General features: G+C 38.1%; 1 protein-coding gene across 22 annotated transcripts in view; it reads right to left on the bottom strand.

Annotated features, from left to right (window-relative positions):
* Positions 1-7,964: 7,964 nt before the first annotated feature.
* Limch1 (LIM and calponin homology domains 1) overlaps positions 7,965-18,859 on the bottom strand; it is a 315,235-nt gene continuing 304,340 nt past the window's right edge. For all 22 annotated transcript variants that reach the window (XM_076865092.2, XM_076865095.2, XM_076865099.2 and 19 more), the window contains 3 exons: positions 18,606-18,714; positions 16,351-16,453; positions 7,965-10,832 (listed from right to left, as the gene is read on the bottom strand). In XM_076865092.2, coding sequence (XP_076721207.2) covers positions 10,807-10,832; positions 16,351-16,453; positions 18,606-18,714 — 238 coding nt within the window. In that variant the 3' untranslated portion in view covers positions 7,965-10,806. The remainder of the gene's footprint in view (positions 10,833-16,350; positions 16,454-18,605; positions 18,715-18,859) is intronic.

The raw sequence follows: 18,859 nt of genomic DNA, 5'->3' as shown, positions 1-18,859 counted from the left end.
AAAATACAAAATGTTTTATTAAGTGGTTCACTAAAGCAAATGATAGTTCTTTACCTTCTACTTTTTTCTTTTTAAACTAAGATAAACTGAGACATTAGACAAGGACAAGTTTATCCTATCCAAAGAGTCTCAAAACAGAAGAAACAAGGGCATATAGTGATTGCTCTTCTGAAAAACCAAAAAAGGTAGTCCTTGGGTCTAGGGTAGAATCTGGGTTAGCCTGTCAAACAGGAAATCCATGAGATCAGAATTCTCAAGAGTTGGATCACCAGCTTCCTGGAAGGGCATTAGTGTTCACTTTTTTTTTTTTTTTTCATCAGAATAGATTACCTCATGACACATTTTTACAACTATCCCATGCTAGTTGCCTATTGTTCCAAATATAGGTGAAAGTCATGTGCCTTGTAAGATGAGCAAAGATCCACCAGACCTATGGAAAACTTTGCAAAAGGTGCAATGCCTGAGCTCTTTTCACACTACTTCTGGAATTTTCCTTCCTGAGCCTCAAGGGAAAGTAGGAGAGAGAAAGATATTGGATGTGGATGCTAATGTTTCCTTCAACATTTAGCCTCTTGACATACTAAAAAAGTCTTGTTTGGGGTTATTATTATTCCTGCACCCAGAAACGAATACTTCACCCATGTTCTCAATAGGATTCCTGATGAAAGTACTACATTCCACGGGAAATTTCTTAGGAGCAGTAAGTCTAACAAATCCAGCCATGTTCCTTCCTGGCGCACAGCTGCCCTGTTCTTTATCTCACATGAGCATCCCCTTCCTGCTTTCACAGTTCCAAATGGAAGCAGCCCAGCTGGTTTTACTCTTCCCATTCTTCTGGCTGGGAATTGAGAATTTAAAAATGGTCTAGGAATTTAAAAACATGTCTGCACATTGCCCAAGTACTTGAAATATTAAATGTCCAAACATTGTTTCCTCAATTGTGCTCCATGGTACCCAAGCTAGAAGATGTGAAGAAGAGTCTGGAATAGAGCTGCTGCCTCTTCCTCCTCCTCTTCTTCCTCTTCCTCCTCTTCCTCCCCTCCTCCTCCTCTTCTCTTCTCTCCTCCTCCTCCTCTTCCTCCTCTTCCTCCTCCTCTCCTCTCCTCTTCTCTCCTCTTCTCCCCCTCCTCTTCCTCCTCCTCTCCTCCCCCTCCTCTCCTCCTCCTCCCCATCTTCTTCCTCCTTTTTTTGGTACTAGGGATTGGACCCAGGGTCACTTAATCACTAAGCCACATCTCCAGCCATTTTTTATATTTTAATTTAGAGACAGGGTCTTGCTAAGTTGCTTAGAACCTAAGTTACTGAGGCTGGCTTTGAACTCATGATCCTTCTGCCTCAGCCTCCTGAGTCACTGGGATTACAGGCATGTGCTAAGATGCCCAGCTGGTATCTTTGAACTTCTTGATAAAATAAGTATATTTAGGAAAATGTGAGTTTAACACATTTGTATGAACCACCAAAGAATTTCTCAGTCCTTTGTTATGCATTCTGTACCTCCAAGAAAAAGGTTATTCAGTGTTTTGGATGTGTTTGACCTCCTTTTCCTGAAGATCATTTTATATAACACCTCTGAGAACACATTTTGGGAAATGCTCCTCCCTGTCAAATCACCATGTGCTCTGTGAGTCAATTATCTGCTTGCCCCTTGTCAGCCTTTGCTATTAGATGTTCCTAGGATTCTATTCTATGATGAAATCCATTAAGAAAAGCTTTTGCCTGTCCCCCCTTTTTTTCAAGGAATAGTAGGAAGTAAAAAGGTCCAACTACTTTTTCAAGAAGAGCAAATCTGATTCAGAATGAGAAGCCTCTGATTCATCTTAATTGTAGTATTTCGGAAGGCAGAGAACATCTGCTATTAACCTCTAACTGGATCCCTTTTCCCATCTTAAAGTGTGTTCTGCTGTCTAACCATAAGGAGCTCAGAAAGTGCTACTAACGCTGGTTTCAGACAACTGATTGCGATTTCAAGGATCCATTTTTTGTGACCCACTCTTAAGGGGAGGATGAATGCTGCTCACGAAAACCCCAATGGAGATGAGGATCTGGTCTCAGCTACAAGTTCCTGTTCAGACGCAACTCTGCCCCACAGGAACTGCACTAACTATATACATCAAGATGCTGGCAAGCCCCTGCCAGGGCCGAATGCTCACTTTATTCCAGCATCCACCACATTTCATTGGGAGGGTCAGAATTTTGGTAATCTAACAAATTCCAACAAACTCTCTCATCTGGTATAGAAGAGGGATTTCTTTCTCTTTTATAACATTCTTATTTTTTTTTTTAAATATCATTGAAGTAATAGATATCCAGTGTGGGGAAAACTTAAAAGTTTTCAGACAGAAATAAAAGCTCCACTAATTAGAAGGAATAGCTCTCAAATTGTCGATTTCCATATTTTCTTACTTTTCATCTTGGTACACATTTATTTTGCAGAGCATTCTGAGAATATTTCTGAACTCTTTGGGCTCCTAATGCTAAAGGCTAGAATTTATTCTGAGGGTATACTATCTCTTCTTGGAAGAGCTAGTCTAGTGAGCCCGTCCAGAAATAGAGATACAAGTTAATCAGAGGTTTTTTTGTTTTTTTTTTCCCCTCATATTGTAGCCCTGAATACTGGGAAAGTAATTCTGCTACTACAACTTTTGCTATGTTACTACTAATTCTTTTCTTTATTTGTACCAGGGATTGAACTCTGGGGTACTTGACCAGTGAGCCATATATTCAGCCCTATTTTGTATTTTATTTAGAGACAGGGTCTTGCAGAATTGCTTAACACAGCCTCTCTGTTGCTGAGGCTGGCTTTGAATTCTTGATCCTCCTGCCTCAGCCTCCCAAGCTTCTGGGATTATAGGCATGTGCAACTTCGCCCCGCACTACTAATTCTAATACATGGCAATCCCAATAGAAGTGGTTAGACTGAGTCCTCTTTTAAATGCATTATCCTGTTAATCCTCCTAATGACGCTATGTGGTATGTTGTATTAATATCTGCATTTTTTCAAGCGAGGAAGCCAAAGCACAGAGAGGATAAGCAACTTGCCCAAGGTCACAGGTAGTAAATGGTGGAGCTGGAATTTAAACCCGGAACTTCCAAGCAGAGTGGTGGACAAGGTGCAGAGTCTGTATCCTTCTTTAGATTGAGGTGTTTAGTAAGGTGAAAGTTCAGATACGAGGATGCCTGCTGAGGGACAAGGATGGGGAGTGAGGGGAGGAGACAGAGAAATGAAAGACAGCTCTTCTTGGGAGTAGTGCGTCCATCAACATCAACGGGGCGGAGATTAGGGGCCCAGGAAGGAGGAATGGTATGGCTCCCTGTGTACGGGTGTGGACAAGGATTATAAGAACAAAGATACATTAAATCCTATTTAATGCTTTCCTGTTTAGCCTTGTAATTTGTCCCCCACCTCCACTGAAGCTTAGCAAACCACAGGAGCTCTCTGTTAGCTGGTCTTTGATGAAAAACAGGAGTGGCAGGTTGTCCCATGTGTGGGCTTTGGGGCACTGAGGAGAGAGAGAGAGAGAAGCACAGGGAAGGGACGATGAAGTAGGCAAAGGTGACTGAGGGAGCAGCCTGGGGCAGCAGTCATGCATGAAGCGTGCAAAACACAACCCAGGGCTCGCTGAGGATCAGAAATAATTGCAGGAGCGTCAATTTCCTACAGTCTTGCAGAATGGGGCGTGGATTTATATTTGAATATTATAGAGAAGCTCAGTCCTATATGTCTTAAAAACTGGAGGGGCTGGAGGGAGTAGGTCATTGGGTGTGCCTGGGGGTTTATATTTCGTCATGGTAAGGGACCTCTCCCTGCTTCCTGGTGCCATGTTCCCAGCTGCTTCCCTCTGCCACACCCTTCTGCCGGGATGTTCTGCCTCCCTTGAGCCCTGAGGAATGGAGCTAGCTGTCTATGGACTGAGACCTCTGAAACCATGAGTCCCCAGATAAACTTTTCCTCCTTTAAAATTGTTCTTGGTCAGGTCCTTTGGTCACAGCAGTGAAAAAGCTGACTAAAAAACTGTTCATACATAATTTCCTATTTTAGACATCTAGGATATTTTTGAGGATATTTTTGAAATTTGCCCATATAAATAATAATGTGAGACAAGGATGCCCCTTGTTGTCATTTCCTGGATATCTTCAAAGTACAACATGATATAAAAATGAGAATGTAATTGCAAAAAAGAGAAATAATCTCTTTTTTGGGGGGTAAACACTGATTGTCATATAAAATTCAAGAGAAATGAGAAATAATGTATTAGAGAGTATTAAAAGAGTATGAAGAGAGTCTAGCAGAATGGCTGGGTCCAAGGTTAACATAAAGAAATGCGAGGCATTCTTGTACACCAGCAGTACTAATTAGAAACTATGACCCATAAATTTTAATGTGGTCATAATTCCAAAAAGCATTTCAGGGAAACTTTACAAGCTTATCCTAAAATTTAAATGAAAGAGTAAAAGTCGAAGCATAGCGGAGACAATTTTGAGAAAGGAAGGAAAGTTGCCCGTCTAGATACTAAGATTTAATGTGAAGATACAGTCATGAAAATGCTGTGTAGTGAGACAGGGATAGGCAAATATAACAATGGAGTAGAATAAATTCCCAGACACAGACCCTCTGCTATATGCAAATGAGTCTCTTAGAGAAGTGATGTTACAAGGTTGAGTTTTTACTAAGTGGTTCTGGGAAAATTGACTGCTAGGGTTTAGACAAGTTTCCCTCAAAGATCTACAGGTTAAAGGCTTGGTTGCCAGCTTGCGCTGCTTTGGGGTGGGTAGAACATTTAGGGGATGGGACAAAGAAATTGGATGAGTGGGGCTGTGCCCTTGGGGGGGGGATATTGGGACCCTAACCCCTTCCCATCCCTTTTTAATTTACTTTCCAGCTACCATGGGGTGAATAGCTTCCTCTGTCACCTGCTCCCACCGTGATGTAGTGCCTTAACATAGGCCCGAAAGCAATGGACCAAATGGACCATGAACTGAAATCCAAAACTGTGAGCCCAAATAAACCTTTCTTGAGTTGATCCTCAGGTATTTTGTCACAGTGACAGAAAGCTAGCCTATTGACTCTCCAAAGGGGAAAGACTAGATTCTCAATTTACTTCATAGAGATCCAAATGTGAGCCAGATACAATGCTACACACCTGTAATTTCAGGAGGCAGGAGTCTAGCAAGTTTAAGGCCAGTCTTGGCAACTTAGTGAGGCCCCGTCTTAAAATAAAAAGTAAAAAGATCTGGAGGTATAGGTCAGTTGTGAAGTGACCAGGGTTCAATTCTCAGCACAAAAAAAAAAAAAAAAAAAAGAAAGAAAGAAAAATATCCAAATGTGACATGCAAACTTTAAAACATTTTAAAGATTATGTAGCAGAATGCCTGTAAGGATTTGGAGTAGGAGGTTCTTCTTAAACCAGATGTGGGGAGGGTTTGGAGGTGGGTGTGTGTTGGGCAGAGGTCAGTGGGTTCTGGCCTCAGCTGTTCTGGCCCAGCAAGGCTATGCCACAGGAAAAGCCCTATTCTCTTTCCAGGTTGAGAAAACCAAACCTCATAGGGAAAAAATGGGGCACTAAATCCATTTGAGTATTAATGTGTAAGTGTACATTTACCACGAAAGTAGTGTTCTAGTATCCGAGTGTTATTGTTTGGATGTGATGTGTCCTCGAGAGCTCAGGTGTGAGACAGTGCAAGGTTTACAGTAGAAATGATCAAGCTATGAGAACCTTAATCCAATCGGTGAATTAATCTCTGAGGGAATGAATTGAGTGGTGATGAAGGTGGGTAAGGTGTGGCTGGAGGAGGTGCATCATCGGGGGCGTGCCTTGGGGGCATATGTTTTGTATTTGGTGACTGGAGGTCTCGCTGTGCTTTCTGATCATCATGTGAGCTGCTTCCCGCCACCACACTTTTCCACCATGATGTTTTGCCTCACCTTGAGCCCCAGGGAATGGAGCTGGCCTTCTATGGAGTGAGACTTCTGAAACTGGGAGCCTCAAAATAAACTTTTCCTCTACGATTGTTCTGGTTGTCTTTTAGTTATAGCAGCAAAAACACTGACTAAAACACTAAGTGCAAATGAAATTCTATCAAACTCCAGCTATGCTTGGTGGCCAAGCTAGATGGTCTCTCTCACATGAGGTCCCAGACACTGGGGACCAGGAACAATGAATAGGAAATTATCATGACCGATCCTAATTGGGGATGGTGAAATACACAATTACATGAAATCTTATACTCATCCAGGGTAAGTCACTTATCCTTCTTACATCAGTTTCTCACCTATAAAATAAGGAAGCACACAGCAATCTTCTCAGATGCCAGAAAAGCTACTTTATAAATAAAACATGTTTTCAAGAGTGCTTTTGATAAAACAATGTTAAGAAAATTTAGGAAAAATTCTAGTTTTTTTTTTCATTCCCACGCTTTTCTGTCCTTTTGAGTCACTCAGAAGCAAGAATGAAATTATTATGAGAGAGAGTATATTTTGGAAAAAACTGAATATGGATGCTTACAAAACAGCAGCCTTTGATGGCAATGCACAAAAATGTCACCCAAATGTGTTATGAATTGTAGCAATATCAACCACTGATCAGTGTTTCTTTTAGTTCCTTTCTCTTAGCGACTCAACACACTCTGAAAATGCAAATATTTGGCATAGCCATTTGTTGATTTATTTGTCAAATGGAATGACTCACAGCAGACCAAATTAGCAGCCGTTGATAGAAAGGCAAAGCAAAATCCTGAGAACAAGATTGGACTTGTAAATATATATTTTTGAGACTCACAATTTTGGATGGCACCATGTTGGGAAATGTTTTGAATTGTCAACATTTAAAAACTGGAGATCTCACAGGAAAACAAACGGATGTAGTCAAGTAGCTGTTCCTTCAGACCCAATTGTTCTTTTGCAGTTTGCCACTGTCCACCTTACTCTCTATTGTCCTCTTTGGTTCTCAATGACAAAGCCTCTCTGTCATTTGGGTTTGTAACCCATCAAGTTACTCTAGCTTGTAAGTTGTGTCTTAGATAATACCCAAGGATGGAGGAGGGAGCCTTGGTGGTCTGGATTAGGACTCTAAAATGCAGTCCTTAGGCTAGGAAAAAGTGGATGGAAAGATAGTTCAATATATCTGAGATAAAATGTTTTTCTTTGAATAAAGATATTCTTTATGGACCTCATTGAGCAACAGTCTTTTCTTTGTTTTGAAATGCATTCGAGCTGAATGGATTTTCATTTCAATGACAATGGATGTATTAAGTTACTCTGGTAACTACTAAAACTCTGCTACTATAGGGAAAGCACATATTTTTTCCATGGGAACAGCTGCAATGACTAACTGCTCATCGAATATTGCAAAAAGAAGCAGAATATGACCTGTGGTAACAATCAGAAAATAACATCTTAAAACAATTGAAAACGTCAGGAGATCTGTCTGCTTGCTATTGCTACTTCCCACAAATGAACAGAACACAAGGCAAAGTGCACTGGAATTGACAGTACTGCAGGATGTCCATATCACACATATTCCCTGCTTTATAGTCCCTGGGTGACTGAGATAAAGTGAAATGCATTGCTTGTATACGGTGTGGTGGTGGGGTGCTGGGGCAATGCTGGGATGGTTATATTCAAGGACTCCAAAGTGCTGCCTTGTTTTCTTCTAGCCAGAGCTGAAAGCAGACTGTCATTTGTTTTTTACTGACTCTCACGGGCATCTGATGGTCTCTCCTGATGTCACATCGCAAGAAGTTCAAATCCTTCCCCCAAATGCCATTCCTCTGTGACCCCAAGAACCAGCCGGTAAGTTTGATTTGCCTTAAATATTTGACCTCAACTATGCATCTTTGCCATCATCGGACCAACTGAACCACAAGCCACAGAGCTGGATTTTCTGTTCCCCAGGTAAGAAAACCCACCCCACACCTCCAAAAATAATGCATGGAATACAAGGTTGATTTGAGTATTTTATTTATAAATGTACATTTACTATAAAAGCTGTTGCATTTTAGACAACTTTTTATTTTTTTTTTTTACTATTTCTCAGAGGCATTTTAGAATAAATATTGTAAATGAAAGTTAGTGTAACCGATGTAGAACGCTGGCCCACCCAGAACAGTAACATCTTTTGGACGGACTCGCATGAGGTGGATCATTCAGTTCATTAAATCTTACACTGCTTATAGATAACTAGCATATGTATTGCATTAATAACACTACATAGAAAGAATGAGAAAATGTCATGAAAGTTTGCTAGTGAAAAACAAAGAGTTACCCATTTGTTTTTCCTTAGGAAAGAAGAGGGACTAGCTTCTGGAGTATGAGCAAAAAACATAAAATAAAATCAGATCTACTTCCTCAGGAACAATAAATCACTCACTTGCCTCATTGGTTTTTAAAACAAACACATTTACATTATAGCTCAACAGCGTAGGGCATTTTGTTTTCCTGGGATCTCAAAGATTATTTGAAAAGAAATAGATCATACTCATCTTACTGCATTGGAAAAACAAGATCTAGTCTGCCTAAGCTGCCATGTAACCGACTCCAAATGAAATATAAATCAAATAGAAATAGAAACAGTTGGCAATTAGAATTTAGAAAATGTTGGAGATTATTCTATGCTGGTGACTAGTGTTCATTATGGGAAAGCACATTTTGCAGTTGGAGAATAGGGCTTTATTTTTCTTGACTCAATTCTAGCTTCAATACATGTACAATGAGTCTCACTAAGAAATATTTATAAATGGGTCTGTGAAACCAGAAGAGAATGTGCAATATTCATATAATCCTCACATAATGGATGGAGTTCCGCATGTAAAAAGTATTCTATAAAAATCGGTTATGAATGACCATATTGTACATGTTTTGTGCATAAAGTACTCTGCTAATATCATGCAAAGTGTAAACATCCACATTATCAAAATATTTAATAAAACATGCAGGTGGTTAATCAAAATATTGGACTTAATATGTACATTTTCAAAACTTTTTTCTTTTAAATTTTTCCTTATTTTCTTTTTAACTTTTTTTTTTTTTTCCTGTAAAACAGCAAACACCTCCATGAGAAGTCGTGGGAACTTGGAAGTGACTTCATCTCTCTTTGACATACTGCATCCATAATTCATCGCTGACCATGTGCAACAGCTTTGCATTTTCTAAGGCACAATTTTTAATGAAATGATGTGGAGATTTCAATCCAATAACAGCTCATCCAAATGACAACGTGGTCAAAATACCACCAGTGGCTGAGGAAATTTCTGCACCTACATGGAACCCACATGCAAAGAACCGTCTAGCGTGGAAATAAATAATTGCTAGCCATACTCTATAAAACACAGGAAAAAATTATTGCTTACATAACGAAAAATCTACTTGACCTCTTTTTATGACTACATTAGCCTATTGGGAGTGTTTCCATATCCCATATTCATGAGAGGTCATCTTCACTTATTTGCCATCATTTTAAGGCAGAATAAATAGTCCCTCTTTCCCCAGTCTTAGAGAAAACAGCCTGGAGATCTAAGTTTTGATGGTTTTTAGTCACTTGATTCCTTTATTGTCCAGCTGAAACTTATCACACAGGCCAGAAAATAAGCCAGGTCTCCACAAGAGTTTCTTTCTGAACTCCATGAGCAAGGTCCAGAATCTTGATAGTAAAGAAGGTGATGTAGGAGAACAATGGAGCTCAGATGTCCCCTGGAGTGGGCAGGACACAATCTGAGCTGTAGGTTCTTGCTGATCACATACCAGTGGCTTATCACATCCTATGTCATATGGGTTCCATTGGAGTGGACTTATTTAATGCTTTTCTTTGGATACCTGTGTATCATGCCCTCAAGGAGAACTTGCAGGTAGGGTGAGCAGTGATCACGCCCAATGATGGCCTCATCTCCATGCCTCGTATTAAGCCTTTCATTGAAGACTCCAGATCTAGTGTCTGGGAAGAAGCTAGCAACCCAGGCCTCATGCTATCATGGCCCCACCACTCTTTTCCAGATTAAACTTCCTCATAGATTTTGGTAATAAGTTTGGAAATGATGACTGAAATTATTTCCCTCTAGTTTCTTCCTACCCTTTGGCAATGTCCTAGAGTTTAAGTCTAGCTGATATTGCAAAGGTTCTCTTTATTTTGATGGACCAGCCTATATTAATGATGTAACTTCCAAGATACATAAAATCTAATACTAACAGTGCAATAATTTATTGGTTTAACTTCTACCCCAAAAGATAAGTAACACAAATGTTTTCAGGATTACAGTATATATTATCAGACTAGCGTCTTTGCATTAAAAACAAGTTATAGCTCAGAGACAGCTCACTGTGATGCTTAGTTTTTCTGAAATGCATTAAATTTATGCTCCTGTCTTAGAACACCACATGTCTCAAATTGGCATGTCTTGCACTTTCTGCAGCTCAATTTTGTAAACATAAAGTGTTTAATTTCTAGAAATACTAAAACATAACAGGTTTATTGCATCCTTTAGTTACTTCCCAAAGAAGAGAATAACATCTTAAACCGCAAGCCTGTTTGGCCATGCTAAAACCATTTTTTGAATTATTCAGGATCATTACAATTCAATATTCTTTTGTATATTGCAAAATAACATGGAGTCGGGGGAAACCTCACAAAAACAACAACAGAAAACCAGGAAAAACACAAATACTGTGCTATAAAAGAACAGAAACAACCTTTTAGAAGAGCCTTTCAGAAATTAGATGAATGTTGAGAAGCCCCTGAACTTGGGGGTTTTTTATGCAATTGCCAGGGGACACCCTCAATCAAGAACAGTGAGTGATCTGGAAGCTTGAAAACCACGTCACAATGTCGTAGGCTGGCCAGCACCTGTGAGAAAAGCAAACAGACCAGACTTGGTGCATCAAGATTTACTGCTTCAAATATTTTAAAACTGCCCACATTAGCAATTACCTTTGCCAAAGTCTCTTCCCAATGTACCACCCTGCTGCCTAAAGCATGATCTAAGGACACGTGGTACACCTGGAGGTTTGTGAGCAATGCAGATCCATGTTAGCATTTCAGCCCCACTAAGCAAGGTGGTACAAACCCACTGAAGTTTAGCCCAACTTCTCTGGATTTCCCCTAAACCAAATAAGCTTTCTATTTTCTCTTCTGCAGCAAATAAGCAAGAAAATATTTTTTCTCAGTTTCTTTAGGTTTTGGTTTAAGAATAAATCAATTTAAAAGGGAGGAATTTGACATATACATATGATCCAGAAATAGGATTTCTAGACTTAGCAAGCAAACACTCAGTGAAATTTCAGGTAAATAACACATACTTTTTTAGGACAAGTATATCCCATGTGATATTTGGAACATACTTGTGCTAAATCCATAGCAGGCAATATTTAGCTATTTTTTTATAGTATATATTGTACTATGGTAAAATACTGGTTTATCTGAAATTCAAATTCAAAAAGTTAATTGGGTATCTTGTATTTTATTTGGCATCCCTACCAGGAAAGGATTAAGTTCCTTGTACTGAGGCAATCACAGCATTGGAAAAGACCCCAGTGGTTTGCATTAAATACATTTCTGGAGAGTGAGTGATGGAATAGAATCCATGTTCGAAGACACAGGCACCCGACGACACCCAAGCACAAATGGCCCAAGTTAAACACGTGACAGCTTGAATTGTGACAGGTAATTTGTTTTGCACTTCCATTCCCATTTACATATGAACTTAAAAACTGTTTACATTGCTTTTAGGAATTGCATTTTAATATGCTGTTATGCTATTTTTCCCTCCAAGAGAAAAATTTCATTTAAATGTGACTTGTTACTTGGAGAAAATAGGATTATATATTCAGGTCTTATTATTTCACCAAAAGAAATTATTTTGTTTCACTTGGAATGCCTATGATGTCAACCACCCTTCACCTCAATCCATCTCCTCTCTTCTCAGCTCAGATCAAAGGAAAACAGAAAAAGAAAGAAAAATGATTTTTAGCCATTTCTTCCTATTCTGACTCTTTTATTGCATTTGGGAGATATTCAACCAATTCAAGTGTATTTATGCTTCTCCAGTCAAGTTATTATCTCCTCCACCTAGTCATAAATATAAATAAATATATTTTTTAGGACACCAAGAAAAAAACAAGAACAGTATTCTCATATGCTGGTCATTCTCCCATCATGTGTTGACTTAATTAAAATTAGCCTAAAATGATGCTAATGTTTATCTGGAAAAATAAACATAGAGGGAGTTAGGAAAATTTTGGGAAAATAATTGGAGAGAATGTGGCCATTATGACCCAATATTAAAACATATTATGAAGCTACAATAATTAAAACCATCCAGTAATGGAGAATAAATAGGTTAACAAAACAAAATATCTAGAAACAGACTTAAATATATATGGAGACTAAGTTTATGAGAAAGTTAGCATTTCAAATTAGTGAGAATAAGAGGAATTATTCATTAAATTATATTCACAAAAATTGAGAAAAAGATGAGGCTGGATATCTAGCTAATTTTTTATTCCAAAATAATTCTTGATAATCTCATATTTACACATAAAAAAACAAAAACCAAAAAATTCTAGGAGAAATCTCAGCTAAGTTTATTGATACCTTTTGAATAGAAAGCATTTTTTAAAAGGAGTACACAAAACCCAGAATCCATAAAGGAAATAAAAATTTAAATTACCTAAAGTGAAAATCTTCTGTCTGAAAATAAATCATGAAGTGCAAAAACCAATCCTAACTACAATGTGCCGCAAACATAACAAAGGGAAAATGTCCTTAATCCGCAGAGAACTCAATCAGGTATGAATAGAAAAATGCACAGAGGAGAAGTAACTCAGACCCTGAGGCGCAGCTCACTGGTACAGTACTTGCCTAGTAGGTGCAAGGCCCTGAGTTCACTTCCCAGTACCCAAAAGAAGACCAAAGAAAGAGAGAAAGAGAGAGAGAGAGAGAGAGAGAGAGAGAGAGAGAGAGAGAGAATGAATAAATATCTAAGTTGTGATTACACACATGAGAAGATGTTCAAACTCATAATTAAAATTATATAGATCCAGAGCAATGAGGTTTCTCTGTAGCTAGTAGAAAAAAAAAAAACACAAAAATTTTTTTCCCTTCTTTTTTTTGCAGGGCTGAGGATAGAACCCAGGGCCTAAGCATGCTAGGCAAATGTTCTACCACTGGACTATGCCTTAGCTAGAGTAGATTTTTTTTTTTTTTTGTACAGGAGATTCAGTCCAGGCAGAGCTTTGCTATTAAGCTACATCCCTAACCGCTCTTTATTTTATTTTGAGACAGGGTTCTCTAAGTTGCCCAGGTGGGTCTTGTTATCCTCCCACCTTGCTGGGATTACAGGCATGTGCCACTGCACCCAGTTAGAGTTTTTTTTAAGACATATGGCTATATCTAGAACTGCTATCTCGCTGAGCCACAACCCCAGAAAGCGATCTCTGGTAATTTGGGGGAGGGGAGACGATGCACTTTCTAAACAATGGTTAGGCAAGATATCTGAAAATTTAAAAAGCACATGCACATGTCTTTTAACTCAGATTTGCTACTGCTCATAATCTATCTTGGAGATGCTTTCAAATGTTCATCAAGATATAGACAAGAGGGCAGGGGTTTTGACTCAGTGGTGGTGTGCTTGCCTAGCATGCACAAGGCACTGTGTTTGATCCTCATCACCACATAAATATAAAATAAAGATATTGTGTCCACCTAAAACTAAAAAATAAATACTTAAAAAAGAGATATAGACAAGAATGTTCCCTGGAACATTTAAAAATAATACTAAAACCCAGAAACAATCAGTATCCATTCCTGGACAATTAGTGTTAAATGATAGTAAGTCCCTACAATAGAATTGTAGACAACTACTAAAAAGCCATGAAAAGGAATGAGGAGAATAAGCATGGTAAATGGAAAAATTGCTAAGATATATCAAATTAAAAACAACAGTGGGGCTGGGGTTGTGGCTCAGCACTGGCCTAGCACATGTGAGGCACTAGGTTTGATCCTCAGCACCACATAAAAATAAATAAATAACAGAGGTATCGTGTCCATCAATAACTAAAAAAAAAAAGTTTAAAAAGTAACAAAATCTAAGCACAGAATAGCATGACTTTATGATTGCCATATTTGAAATAAAACCCAAGACATATACAGGCATCTCCATCATGCAGGTATGTATCTCCAGGTGTGCAGGTGTGTGTAAACATACATGAACATCCATTCTGCCCCTGCCCCCAAGAAATTATTAGGAAGTGATAACTTTGAAGATTTTTACTTTTAATTTGGTTTGTTTCTAAACAATTAATTTTTTTCAATTATATCATTTATAACTTCCATTTATTTATTTACTCATGCTTTTCAATATTGATAGAGGTATCTAGGCAGAGAGATAATGGGGTCTTTTGCTTTCTTCTTTGGTATTTCTTAGAATTCTAAAAAATCCTAGCAAAGGATACTAGGATTATTTTACCTTATAAGATGTAAAACAAAAAAGGAACAAAATATAGCCACAGTCTACCTCCAAATTGCTTTCTTATTTTTCGTCTTGTTGCAGGAACTCTATGGTACTTTGTATTTGGAATTAAAAATTGTTAATGCCCTTTATATCTGTATACGTAAGAGAAAAATTCCTGGCCTAGATCCAACAAGCTAATTTCCAAAATAAATGACAATGAATCACCCAACTTTTCAATTAAAAAAAAAATCTGGATGGAAACAGGTCACTGTCACCCAGAGGTGGGCTCAGGATTGTTCTCTGTTGGCATTCTCCAAGCACTCTAAATGATGAAAGAAATTCAGAGTTACAGCACTTTCCAAATCTTCCTGCACATCCTGCAACCTAACACTGCCCTCTTCTGGTTCTGTGATTCACATGCAGCTCCCTCACTGAGGTTGAGAGAAGTGTAATTTATAGGGGATGATAGAAAAAAATCACTGTAAACCTGCAAAAAAGGGTTTAGTTTTTATTTCTAGTGTAGCAAAACCAAACAAATAAAAACTCAGGTTAAAGAATATGTCTATAATTATTATACATCATATACATGTTTATGTATTTGTGTGTATATATGTTTATGATCTATATGGTATACTATTTACCCCATATTCTAATATATATATAAATAAATAAAATATATATAGGTATAAAACTATTGTCATATATTTCACACAGGGTATAAATAGTCCTGTTTAAAGGCAGTAGCTCTATGTTGTTTTGACTTCAAGTCAAAGATTTATCATACATTGAAACCACCTGGGTTTGATTGCTTTTTATTTTCTGCCATTTTACTAATAGGTATATATTTCTTTGAATTTTCTAAGTTTATAGCTATAAAACAGCTTAATTTCAATCTTTATTTCTAAATTCTTCAGTCTTTGCAGATAGAGACCCATGTAAAAAGACAATAAGAAAGGTTACTTCATTTGAGAAAGAATAAAGCATTCCTGAATTTCAAACTCCATTTTTTCACTCTAGTGTTTTGAGTCTTTTCTGCCTGAAGAAGTTACATTCAAAGGTCGTCTGTTGTCTACTGGAGACAGAGGAAACAGAGACAAGCCGCTGGTTATAGTCAGATCTTCTGAACAGCAGCTGGGCAACAGCACCCCCTGGTGTCTTACAAGGGAACATGAACCTTTCCCATTAGATCCATGTAAGAGATAGGAAGGCCAGCTGCTCTGGGAAGCTCCAGGGCAGCAATTATTTGTTAAGATCTTATACTGTACTAAGCTATGGAGAATTGGAGGACGGGATGTGGAGGATTCAAAGAGAATAACATATATTATGTAATGAAACTCCTGAGTGTAGGGTATAGCCACACTGAGGAATTGGAGCTTGCTTTGATAAACGGTGGGGCCTCAGCCTTCACATTTAATCAACTCCAAATGGCACTGGTCTTTGAAAAATATGCCTGGACAAAGTGTTCCAGACCTTCTATCTTCCTTCTGGCTCACTGAAATCCCCATGGTGGGCTCAGGCAATATCTCAAGCCTTGCCTACAGTTTTTATCTGCTGTTACATTCATATTCCAGAATATAAATGATAAACTATAAACCAGATAAAAATGGTATTTTCACATTAGCAGTAACTTCAGTAAGAAACAAGTCACTGTCACCCAGAGGTGAGCTCAGGATTGTTCTCTGTTGGCATTCTCCAAGCACTCCAAACGGTGAAAGAAATTCAGAGCGACAGCACTTTCCAAATCTTAAATAAGAGGTTATTTCATTACCATTTCTTTTATCTCAGTCCTAAGAATCCTTTCTCTTGGGTTTGGAGTGTCAACTGATGAGGAAAACCATATAAACTCCTAAGAATGGACCCTATGAAAGCCAGGTGATCACACCTGCTCATCCCGAGTACTCTCCCAGCACTTACTTCTGGATCGCAGGTAACAATCATTACAGTTCAGAAGACCATTTCGAATCCTAACATCTGTCCCACTCACTGCATCTCCAAGCTGTCCTTTACAAATTCCACACTAGAGGAGAAAAGATCAGATATTATAAGATGCATAAGAAGTTCTTTATCATGCTTACTGTTTGCATGAACAGTACACAATCACTTCTCCAATGTTGACATTTTTTTCTTTGTGTAATACTGGAGATTGAACCCAGGGGTGCTTTACTACTGAACTACAGCCCAACCCTTTTTATTTTTTACTTTGAGACAAGGTCTTACTAAGTTGCTGAGTCTGGCCTTGCGATCCTCCTGCCTCAGACTCTTTAGTAGCTTGGATTACAGGTGTGTATCACTACATCTGGCTTACAACCTTGACATTTGCTGAATATCATTTAAGTATTAGACACGACACTGGTAGTCAATGTATAGCAAAAAGAAAATATATATATTTTCAGGATTTCATCCTAACTCCTACTTATTTTACAGAGAAAGACATTGATTCAGAGAAGGTAGTTGATTTGTTCCAAGGTTGTGAAGCTGGTGTAGTTATCTCATGGACTTCAAAGTCTATCCTTTAAACCTTTGTGATATAGTATTTCTCAATCAAGATGAGAAATTTTCAACAGATTGACCCTTGGTGGTTTTGAATAAACACACGGTCAGTGAATTATCAATTAAAAGTTGTCTATCAATAGCCTTCAAAGGCTTTGCAGCATTATTAGTATTACCAGATCAGAATTATTAGGAAATAGCCATTCCATTTTGTATTTCTACATCAAAGATAATGATACCCAGAGGAACAAATCTACTGGGATGGAACTCCTTTCAGCCAATCAGCCTGACCGCAGAAGGAGACTCTGGAGATACTCTGCTGTTTGTACCAGACAAAGTGGCATTGGGGAATGGTCCAGGCTCCAGCTCTTGATTCATGTTCTAAGGTCACCTGGAGCAGAGGGGACTTCATACAGTTACAAGCTGTACCTACACTGTGTTTTGTCTATGATCAGGTCTTGGTTTCATGTGATTACTGGTATTATTACATTAATAATTTGGCAACAACTTCATTTACTATCTCTTAACTTAGAGGCAAAGTGGATTTATTTTAAATTCATGCAATTTTACTTTATAGCCAAGAAAGCTATCAACAAGAAGTAGGGCAAAATTCCAGAATGAAAAAGACAGTTATACTGGTATTATGCAGAGAAAAAAGTGACTCTTATTCAGAGACAGAAGGTTTATCTTCAAAAGTTATGTATTGTACCATGTACAGCCAGAGGAATGAGCAGCTGTGCTCCATTTGTGTACAATGTGTCAAAATGCATTCTACTGTCATGTATAACTAATTAGAACAAATTAAAAAAATTTTTAAAAGTTCCATGTTAATTTGAAATGTATCCATGAGTAGGAAAAAAGGACACCATATACTGATCTAGTTCCACTTATAAATTTTATAACACATCTGGCATACCTGGATAGCTCGTCTTACTTTTAGGAGATCTGGTACTATAATCTAGGCCTCCTCATTTCAGTTTGTTGATTCATTCTTTTAAAAATATTTATTGATGCCTACTCTGCCAGACATAGAAGAAACAGTGGTAAGCAAGATGGACGTGTTTCCTGCCCTATGGACTTTACAGTTTATTAGAGGACATGATAATTAAATATTTTGATAATGAATGATAAAGACTATGACAAGTTTTATAAGGGTCTATAACAAAGGCAGCTGATGTCTAGATGAGCAGAACAGCTTCTCTGAGGGATTGATATTCAATCTGTGATTATAGACATATTCATTCTGAGAACTTTAACTTTGCAACTAATTGTAACCCCTTATCTGGTAGAAAATCATTCATTGGTCAAAGATTAAAACTCTTTGACATGCAACCACAAGGGTTTAAGAAACAGCAAAATGTTATATTCCAAATGAATCCAGATGGCCCTCCCTGTCTCCTGGTATTCCATTCTCAGCTTCCTGCTATACTCTTAAGCAACAAATTCTATATGGTGAAGACAAACTGCACAGGTCTGTGTTGCTTCTTCTACTCTGACATTCCAGAGGAATTCAGGATAGGAGAGCTTAATCCTGTAGGATGGAGTCTACCCACAAGTGTGTACCACTTGGGGTGAGGGGTCACAAGGCCTCCTGGATTTACAGGAAGTATTTCTCAGTGTAGGATAAGGCCAAAGACATCACAAAACTGCATTTGGAGAAAAAAGCATTGAGTACATACCCTAAAACACTGGATGTGAAAATAGAGATTGAGGGTCTCGATGATCATGGCTGCTCCTTTACCCAAAGGAAGCCCACAGGAAGAGCACAGCTTCTTCCCACTGATAGACCTAGATTTAAAAAAATGTGTAATAATAAAATCTTTGGTTTAGAATAGTTGGTCAAATACATAAACACGTAACCTCATGTGAAAATGGAAACGTGGATTTTTTAAAAATGTTTATATCATGAATGAAATGAAAATTACCAACTTGA

Source organism: Callospermophilus lateralis, chromosome 8 (assembly GCF_048772815.1).
Source record: "Callospermophilus lateralis isolate mCalLat2 chromosome 8, mCalLat2.hap1, whole genome shotgun sequence".
In the NCBI taxonomy this organism is placed as follows: Eukaryota; Metazoa; Chordata; class Mammalia; order Rodentia; family Sciuridae; genus Callospermophilus; species Callospermophilus lateralis.
This window is presented reverse-complemented; position numbering and strand designations above follow the sequence as displayed.